This window comes from Echinops telfairi, unplaced genomic scaffold (genome assembly GCF_000313985.2).
Source record: "Echinops telfairi isolate 266 unplaced genomic scaffold, ASM31398v2 ScPeMD7_7458;HRSCAF=8496, whole genome shotgun sequence".
Lineage (NCBI taxonomy): Eukaryota > Metazoa > Chordata > Mammalia > Afrosoricida > Tenrecidae > Echinops > Echinops telfairi.
In genome coordinates this window covers 27736593-27746503 of record NW_022111358.1, presented here as the reverse complement: position 1 = coordinate 27746503, position 9911 = coordinate 27736593, and the positions used below count along the sequence as shown (strand labels likewise).

Sequence of the window (9911 nt, the reverse complement as noted above, 5' to 3'; positions counted from 1 at the left end):
GCCAGAGAGCAAGAGAGATGGGAGCGGGCGGGCCTTGCAGAGTCATTTATCTCTTTGCCCACCCATCAAACAGTGACCTGGTTAATCCCACATGTTCCTATTGGCCAGGTTGGCAACAATAAACCTAACTATCACAGTTGCTATGGTTTGGAATCAAATTAATGGCACCTAACACCAACAACAGAGAGCCAAAAGCCCCCCAAACCCATTCAATTCTGACTCATAGTGATCCTATGGGCCACAATAGGATCACAGTAAGATCACTGCTCCCATAGTGCATATACGGCTCTCGATTTTCAGACCAGACTGCTACTTTCTTCTGTGGAACAGGTGGTAGGTTTGAACTGCTGACCTTTCAGGTAGCAAGCAAACACTTAAACACTGGGCCACCAAGATTTCTTTGTCCGGTGCCAAGTAATTCCTTATACCTAGGCGTCCAGTCCTTGGGAAAACCCTTCCAAACTTAGAGAAAAGGCTGCTGGGGAGAGATGGGGGTGGGGGGATAGGGAAGGCAGATGGACTGATTCCATACACTGCCTCCGATCTCCCTGCTGCTGTAAAGTGGGGCGGAGGCACTTCCTCGAGTCATCTGGGTCTCTTCCAGAGAAGGATGGGTGGAGTTCAGGATATCGCCGTCCACAGGGCCCACATATACTTCTCTCTCACGTGGACCCAGCACCCGCTAAGTCCATCAGAAGCAATCGCAAACTTGACAGCTTCTCTCGAAGAGGGCCAGTCTGGGCCATTCGGAAAAGGAAAAAGCAAGGCAAGGGCCAGGAATAGCACAAAGTGCCCCTCCACCACCACCACCACCCCTGCAAGGAGGCTGCTGTAATAGGAAAGGAATGAGAAGAGGGGAGTTGTAAAGGTAGAGGGAGGGGTCTGGGGGAAGAAGGGAGGTGAGAGACAGAGGAGAGATGGGCTGTGCTCGCCGCCTCTGTGGGTGTCTGGCTGTGGGAGTCTGGAGGTGGAGTGTGAGGGCTTTGGGTTCTCCCTCCTTCCTGCTTTGGAAGTTTTGGCTATACATCTTGAGCAGCTGTTTTGTATAAACACTATTCCCCAGTGGTGTCATTTGGGCAAGCTCAAAGGGAGCAGCTTGGAGGGGGATCTAGGTGGGTGTCTGGGAAGGGCGAAAGGCCATTGGATCCTGTCTTCTTGCCCAAACAGCCATGAGCTTGTCTGCAAAGCCGGAACGGTCTCCTCCCCCAGATTCATCCTCCTGAGGACTGGTTTTGCCACCCCAAGGGTGACCAAAGGGTGGCTGTTGGAGAGCATGGGTGGGACTTGGACATAACGGCTCCTCAGTGCATGGGATGGAGGATGGGAAGAAGGTTTCAGACCACTGGCCCGGGGCCTACAAGCTCATTCCTGTCCCTGGTTGTGAATGCTAGGCATAGAACTGGATGGGAGAGGAAGCGATGCAAACTGTTTACAGGGAGGTTCAGACATTTGGGTCAGAAATAGGCTTTTCACTGGGGTGGGGGGGGAGGGGTAGAGGAGGGAGAATGACTAATGCCAAAAGACCTGGACATAATTATCCACAATATGGTGCCTTTGGATAAATACGATATCAATTAAATTAAAATAATAATATTTTACTTTTGAATAATTTTAGATTTACCGAACATTTGCAAAACTAGCACAAGGGGTACCCAGATACCTCAAACCCAGTCTGCTCTCTCTATTTTTTTTCTATTATTAACATTTTACAATAGTATGAGTCAGAATTAACTCAATGGCAGGGAGAAGGAGCCATGGTAGCCTAGTGGGTTGGGTTGCTAACCACTCTGTCAGCAGTTCGAAACCACCAGCTGCTCCAAGGGAGAACGAGGAAGCTTTCTACTCCTATAGAGAATTAGTGTTGGACACCCACAGGGGTATTCTCCCCTGTCCTATAAGGTCCGTGTGAGTCGCAATAGACTGGATGACAATCCATTTGTCATCATCATTGAACTAATATTGATGCATTATTAACTATCCCTACTTTATTCAGATTTCCTGCTTTTATCTATTGTCCCAGGACCGTATCAAATAAACCACTTTACATCGAGCTGTTATCTCTCTCTCTCTCTTTTTCTGAGCTGTTACATCTCTTTAGCTTCTCTCAGCCGTGCTAGTTTCTCAGACTTTCTGGTTTGGTGGTGGTGGTGGTTAGCCTGAACCTCAGGTTCTTCCTTACTGGCTTCCCTGCTTCCCTCTGCATTCCAGCAGGATGGAAGGCCCCAGAGGCTGGGAGGTCCGACAGAAGAAGTTTCAAAAAGTGTGTGCTACGCCCAGACCTCAGTGCTGCGTCAACGGTGGCTGTCCTTGTAGCTTTCCCCCAATCATGCAGGGCAGAGTAGAACTACGCAGTACGGTTTTCAAGGACCAAAGCAATTACTCTTTCTCCTGGGGTGGGCAGGTGGGTTAGCCGCTAAATATTTTAACCCTGGCACCATAAGGGCCCCTTCCCAGGTGCTTAAACCCAAACAGGAAACCCACTGCCATAGAGTGGATTCTGGCTCATAGGGACCCTATGGAGTAGATCTGCTCCTTGGTGTCCCTGACACCTTAAATCATTCCGGGAGCAGACAGCCTCATCTTTCACAGAGCAACTGGTGGGCGTCAACTGCATCTCACAGCTGAGTGTCTAACCCTGATGCCTCCAGAGAGGAGAAAAGGGCCAGGAAGGAGCAAGAGTGTGTTGCTGATGGTTAAACCCTGGCTGTTTCTGCTAAACAGAGCGTAGGAAAGGGTGATGCATCAGGCTGCTAACTGCAAGTTCAGCAGTTCGAAGCCACTAGCCACTCCGTGAGCTAAAGACTGGGCTCTCTGCGCCTGTAGATAGTTACGGACTTAGAAACTTACACGGGTAGTTATATTCTGTCATATAGTATCACATCACTGTGTTTCCTTTTTTATTTTATTTATTTTTTACTATAAGGTCAGCGGTTCAAATTCACCTTAAGGTTCAAATGAACTGTAAAGTCAGCTGCATTCCCCCTGAAGAAAGATGAGGTTCCTGCTAAGATTTACAAAGCCTATACAGGGCTGTTAAGAGAATCACTCTGATAGAGCAGGTTCAATTCTGACTCTTTACGGGAATAGAAAGCCCCCATCTTTCTCCCACGGCGCGCCAGGTGCTTTGGAACTGCATATCTTGCGGATCGCAGCCCAACACGTAGCACTGCGTTACCATGGCCGCATGCTGGCGAGAAAAGGCGTCGGACTAGAACTACGGCGCCGGTTCGGCAGTGACGTCATGGCGCGACGCCGGACCGAGCGGCCTTACCCCTCCTTTCCCTCAGGCTCTGTGATGCCCCACATGCTAGACATCCTTCTCAAAGAACAGAAACAATACGGGACCGACGACATCAGGCTTTTGGCTTCCTCTGTGTGAACTGAAACCCCTGGGACGGCAACGGGTGTGGGTAGAGCAGACAAATGAAGCCCCCGCTCGAGGAACTACAATTCCCAGAAGGAATAGCGGCGGGACTTCTCTTTAATTGCATTCCTATTGGTCTATGCGCGCTACTCCCAGCCAATAGATAGCGAGCTCTTTGACAAGTGCCAACATGGCGACGTCTAGGCGCTAGAAGTAGCTTGTCTGGTAGGTTTAAATTTGAGGAGGAAGTAAATGAAAAAGATATAAGCGATTACGGTTTTCGCCCGGGAAAGGTGAGAAAAATAGGGGGTGGGAATTCTGGATTTGGAATGGTGGTGGTTGTGGGACGTAGCCGGCGAAGGGCACGGTTAGTCGGCAAGTGGAGTCAGTTTAACCCCTTGCGGCTCAGCCCCTTGCCACCTCTCATTGGTGGTCCCATCTCTGGAAGTTTGTATCCAGAGAGACGAGACTGCCGGACCTCTGTCTTGCTCGCTCTCGTTTCCCCCTCTTCTGGTTCTTTTACCTTCCTGGTGGCTTCCTGTGTTTCTTTCATTCTATGGAACTCTGCTTTTTTGCTTCAGAACTTTTTCTCCCCGTTTGTAACGCGATTTTTCTCATTTTAAAGCTGGCAGCTACCAGCCCCGCCTCCGCAGAGTGAGATTATGAAGGTCGTGAACCTAAAGCAAGCCATTTTGCAAGCCTGGAAAGAGCGATGGAGTGATTACCAGTGGGCCATCAACATGAAGAAATTCTTTCCCAAAGGAGCCACTTGGGACATTCTCAACCTGGCAGGTCTGAAGCAAAAGGGAAGGGAGGGTGGGAAGGGCTCCCCAGCAAAAGTCGCAAACACTCCCCCTCTGTTACTCTCCTTGCAGAAGCACTGCTGGAGCAGGCCATGATTGGACCTTCCCCCAACCCTCTCATCCTGTCCTACCTGAAGTATGCCATTAGTTCCCAGGTAAACTGCCAGCTACTCAGAGAAGTGGGGATTTAGAGGTCAAAGAGTGCAACTGTAGGCTTGTCCTTTTTAGGTAACTGTATTTGAACAAATTACAGAGCACTGAGCCACAGTTTTCTTTTTTAAAATAATGATTCCCCCCCCCCCATTAGTTGTTTGGGGGTCTTGGTTGGGCAAGGGATTAAACGTTTCACTGTTGAACCTCAAGGTTGGTGGGCCAAACCCAGCAGCTGCTCCAGTGAAGCCGTTTGCTCTACAGCCCAGGAAGTCCATGGGAGCCGGTCTGCTCCGCCTGGTCTGGTAGCTGTGAGTCGGAATGGACTTGGTGACAGATCAGGTTTTGTCTTGAGGTCCCTAGATGCCACAAAGGGTCAGCCCTTGACGACTAGCAGAAAAATGGGCTGTTGGAACCCCCCTATACCCATTGCTATTGGTTCCCCCACTTTCCCCCTACCTTCTTGGTATCACTACTCCCACTTCTGTTCCTGAAGGGTTTATCTGTCCTGGATTCTGTGTTTCGAGAAGCCTTGTCTGTACCAGTGTACGTACTCCGGTCTAGTTGGATTTGTAAGGTAGAGCTGGAGTCATGATTTTGGGGCTGGGGAAGCCTCAGGGAACCAGAGGAATGTTGTGTGTTTCCTCGGTGCTATACTGCACCCTGGCTGACTTGTCCCTTCCTTGTGGCCCTTCTGTGAGAGGATATCCAATTGTCTATAGATGGGTTTTGGGTCTCTGCTCCGACCTCCCTTGTTCTCAACAATATGATTGTTTTGGGTTTTCTGATGCCTGATACCTGATACCTGATCCTGTTGACACCTCATGATCACACAGGCTGGTGTGCTTTTTCCGTGTGGGCTTGTTACTTCTCTGCTAGATGGCTGCTTGTTTAACTTTAACCCTTTAAGACCCCAGACGCTATATCTTTTAATAGCCGGGCACCATCAGCTTTCTTCACCACATATACTTATGCACCCACTTTGTCTTCGGAATTGTGTGGGGTGGGTGAGCATCATAACGGCAGGTTAATTGAACACAGTGTTCTTGCGTTGATGGAGGGCTCGAGTAGAGGCCCAAAGTCCGTCCACTTCCTCAATATATTGCCATATAAATATATGTACATAGGCCAATACCTCTATTTTTGTGGATTAGTATATTTACATAGGAGCACAACTATGTTTCTACCTCTATCCATGGTTTTGCTTCCTAGCTCTTTCCCGTGTTTATTTTTACCTTCCTCCTGACCCGCTATCTTGCTCACTCTTCATTTGCTACTCAGTAATTCCTCTCGGCTAGATTACTGTTGCTCCAACACTACCAGGGTCCCTATGCCCCCCTCACCATTGATTTTTTCGATTTTTTTATTTTCATCATTGATTTTAATTCCCTAGTTGTTCCCCCGTCCATGGCATGGTTTGCTCCCCCCCTCAGGTTCCTCTGGAACGGTCAGTCCATTGCTATCTGCTCAGGGTGCTTCTCGTGCCTGTTTTATATGGGCAGACCAGAAAGCAAGGATGAGGACAAAACAAAGGGAAAATAAAAGATCAAGGGAGAAATAAAAAAAGGAAAAAGAGAGAAAGAAAAAGTCCGTACATAATTGCAGATCTGTCTGCTGACCTATATGACTGTCCCCTACCGGTCCCGGGGAGCTCCGGGTACTGCCCCTCCTATTCTGAAATCTATTTTGGGGGCTCCTCAGGGGCTTGGTGGCTTCGCTCCAGTTGCCGATCTGTTGTGCTCCCTCCTTGGTTCTTGCATGGTGTTTTTCACTCTGTAGCTCTTCCAGGGTTTTAGTTTGTCTATTTTTTTCCAGTTGTGGACACATCATGATGCAGGGTCATCACGTGTGGGGACTTTGGGAAATCCCACTGCACAGTGGTGAGAGAATGAGCATGAAAAAGGTCAGTGACCAAGCGGCCATCTAGCTCAGAATCAACAAAGCCCACATGGAAGAAGCACACCAGCCTGTGCAATCACGAGGTGTCGAAGGGATCAGTTATCAGGTATCAAAGAAGAAACAATCATATCATTGTGAATGAGGGGAGTGCGGAGTGGAGACCCAAAGTCCAGCTGTAGGCAATTGGATATCCCTTTACAGAAGGTCTCGGGGAGGAGACGAGCCAGTCAGGGTGCAGTGTAGCAACGATGAAACATACAGCTTTCCTCTAGTTCCTAAATGCTCCCCCTCCCACACTATCATGATCCCAAATCTACCTTACAAATCTGGCTAGACCAGAGGATGTACACTGGTACAGATAGGAACTGGAAACACAGGGAATCCAGGGTGGATGATCCCTTTAGGACCCGTGGTGAGAGTGGCAATACTGGGAGGATGGAGGGAAGGTGGGGTGGAAAGGGGGAACCGATTACAAGGATCTACATATAACCTCCTCCCTGGGGGACGGACAACAGAAAAGTGGGTGAAGGGAGACATTGGACAGTGTAAGATATGACAAAATAATAATTTATAAATTATCAAGGGTTCATGAGGGAGGGGGTTGCAGGGAGGGAGGAGGAAAAAAAAGGAACTCATTCCAGGGTCTTAAGTGGAGAGCAAATGTCTTGAGAATGATGAGGGCAATGAATGTACAAATGTGCTTTACACAATTGATGTGTGTATGGATTGTGATAAGAGTTGTATGAGCCCCTAATAAAATGATTAAAAAGAAGAAAAAAGGTCAATGACATCTTCGTAGTGTTTAAAAATAGTTTAGCCCTCTTGGGTCCCTGGGAAGGGTCTTGGGGACCCCCAATGATGCTTGGCCAATTCCTTGAGAACTGTTGGGGTAAGCACATCAAGGTCAGAGAGGAGGCTGGATTAGAGAGAGAGGTTAGCTTATGAAGGACCATCTGAACCGAAGGTCGCCATGAGTCAGCAGTGACTTGGCGGTTAAGTTTGGTTTTTTGTTTGGTATCTAAGGTATTTGGATTTTATTTTAGGCTCCAGACAAACCAAACCCATTGGCATGGAGTCAGCTTTAACTCATCGTGGCCTATCAGACAGAGCTGACCTTGTAGGTTTCTAAGGCCAGATGTCTGGGGGCTTTGAACCACTGATCTTCTGGTTAGCAGCCAGGCATTTTAACCATTGTGTCCTTATCCTTGGGCCACAACTAACCAAACTCACTACGACCCCCTAGGACAAGGTAGAACTGCCCCTGCAGGTTTCCCGAGACTAACATTTTGCAGGAGTAGAAGGCCCCGTCTTTCTCCCTTGGTACAGTTGGTGGTTTGGTTTTGAACTGCTGACCTTGTAGATTGTAGCCAACACATAACCACTATGGCACCAGGGCTCTCTGTCCTTGGACAGTACATAATTACGTTAGATTTTAAGTGGAGGAATATAGTATGATAGAATTTGCTATTCTTTTTTTAAATTGACAATACAAATACACAGATCTCAAGTTTATTTATTTATTTTTTGATCTTCAGTTTAATTGGATGAATGTTTGCAATTTTGTATTCTCATGTCACCAACATCCAAAATTAGATACAGAGCATTTCCAGCTCCCAGGAGGTTCCCTAGTGCCCCCTTCTAGTCTGTGCCCCTCGCCAGCAGCTACCAGAGTATTTGTATCATCACCCACTGGTGTTGTTTCCGTTTGGGCTTTCATAGAAACAGAACTGTGCACTATGTACTCGGGATGCTCTGTCTTCTTTTGTGTAAGAGCAGTGTTTTTGAGATTCATCTGTGTACACTTTTGCTGCAATATCAGTCGTCGTTCCTAATTGCTGAATAGTATTCCACAGTCGACACGGAGTTCTTATATTTCCTTTTCCTTGGCATTATCTGTTTCCCATATCGCCACATATGGTTGTATCTGATTCAAGAGAATAGGAACTGCTGCATAATGTTCCACGTGTTGTGTTATTTAACAGTTTCCCTTGTGATGTTATTGCTTCTAGTGTTTCGTGTTTTTACTGCTATAAGTAGTACCGGACCATTCAGCTGCCTCTCTGCATGTCATTGTGTATTTCTTTAAGGGAGATACTTAGCATTGCTGGTTTGAAGAGGACATTAAATTGTGGTAGATCCTACCAGTTACCCTTCAGAGTATTGGTAGTATTTCAAATTAAAAAAGAAATTTTGCCCCCAGTGGAAAAAAATTATATTTAATTTTAAGGTGCATTTCTACAATTGTGATCATTGAACTTTGTTTCCCCATAGGTTTACTGGCTTTCTGCGTGTCTTGTGTAATTACTTGTTTTGAACAAATAACACAATCTAAGGTTGGCCGACAGGAGTCTTGGGGCATAGGTATGGGGCTGCTCTCTACAAGGTCACAAGGTCAACCATTGAAACCCACCAGCGGCTTCCCAGGAGAAAGATGAGGCTCTCTGCTCCCGTAAAGATGGACAGCCTTGGAGACCCCAAAGAGCAGTTCTACTCCGCCCTATAGAGCATGAGTAGGGATTGACTCCACGGCAGTGATTGTGGTCTAGCTGAGGGAGCCCTGGTGGTGCTAACCTCAAAGTAGGCTGTTCAAGCCCGCCAGCTGCTCTGTGGGAGAAAGCTGAGGCTTTCTTAACAATTCGATTCGTAACTCCTTGGGAACCCTGTGTAGGGTCACTGTGAGTCAGAACTGATTGGATGGCAGTAGGGTAAGCTTGGCCCATGATTGTTTGTCAGTTGCCCCCTCAGGTATTTTGTAAAAGCAGTTTGCTAATCTTTTCAAACAGCAACAACCAACAAGAAAATTAGCATAGCTGAGAGCTGCCAAAGAAAAGTGGAAGATGTTTGTTATTTTAGCACAGATCATTTGTCCATGCTTCCCTTGCTTGCTCATCTTGTTACTGATTTCTTTGTAATAGTTGTATTGAGATACAATTCACATACTATACAATTCAATCATTTAAAGTGCCCAGTTTACTGGTTTTTAGTTTGTAACCATGACTACAGTCAATTTTTGAATATTTTTAACATCTGAAAAAGCATTCTTAAGTACTTTACGGTCTTTTTTAAAAACTTATTTTATTTCAGGGGTGAGAGGGGCAAGGCCTGGAGGGCAAAGGGAATGTGGGGTAGAAAGAGGAACCAATTACAAGAATCTTAGTATTGCCTCCTCCCTGGGGGAGAGACAGCAGAGAAGAGGGCTGGGGGAGACATCGGACAGTGTAACTTATGACAAAACTATAATAAGTTATGAATTATGAAGGGGTCATGAGGGAGGGGGAAAATGAGCAACTGATATTAAGGGCTAAAGTGGAAGGCAAGTGTTTTGAGAATGAGGAGGGCAACAAATATACATATGTGCTTGACACAGTGGATGTATGTATGGATTGTGATAAGAATTGTACACGTCCCCAATAAAATAATTTTAAAAAGTCATTTTATTGGAGGCTCTTACAGCTCTTATCACAATCCATATATCCATCTATTGTGTCAAGCACATTTTTACAAATCATTTTATTAAGGGCTCATACAACTCTTATCATAATCCATACATACATCAATTGTGTAAATTGTGTAAAGCACATTTGTACCTTCATTGCCCTCATCATTCTCAAAACTATTGCTCTCCACCTAAACCCCTGGCATCAGGGTGATGTCTCCCTTCACCCATTTTTCTGTTGTCTGTCCCCCAGGGAGGA

The 9911-nt window shown here is 46.7% G+C and overlaps 1 protein-coding gene across 3 annotated transcripts in view; it reads left to right on the top strand.

Annotated features, from left to right (window-relative positions):
- The first annotated feature begins 3531 nt into the window (after nucleotides 1-3531).
- The window catches only part of MED24 (mediator complex subunit 24), a 29122-nt gene continuing 22742 nt past the window's right edge, over nucleotides 3532-9911 (top strand). For 2 of the 3 annotated variants that reach the window (XM_045299703.1, XM_045299702.1), the window contains exons 1-3: nucleotides 3582-3657; nucleotides 3990-4156; nucleotides 4240-4322. In XM_045299703.1, coding sequence (XP_045155638.1) covers nucleotides 4027-4156; nucleotides 4240-4322 — 213 coding nt within the window. In that variant the 5' untranslated portion in view covers nucleotides 3582-3657; nucleotides 3990-4026. Of the gene's footprint in view, nucleotides 3658-3989; nucleotides 4157-4239; nucleotides 4323-9911 lie in introns of all 3 variants that reach the window. The other variant, XM_013005785.3, reaches the window with a different exon arrangement.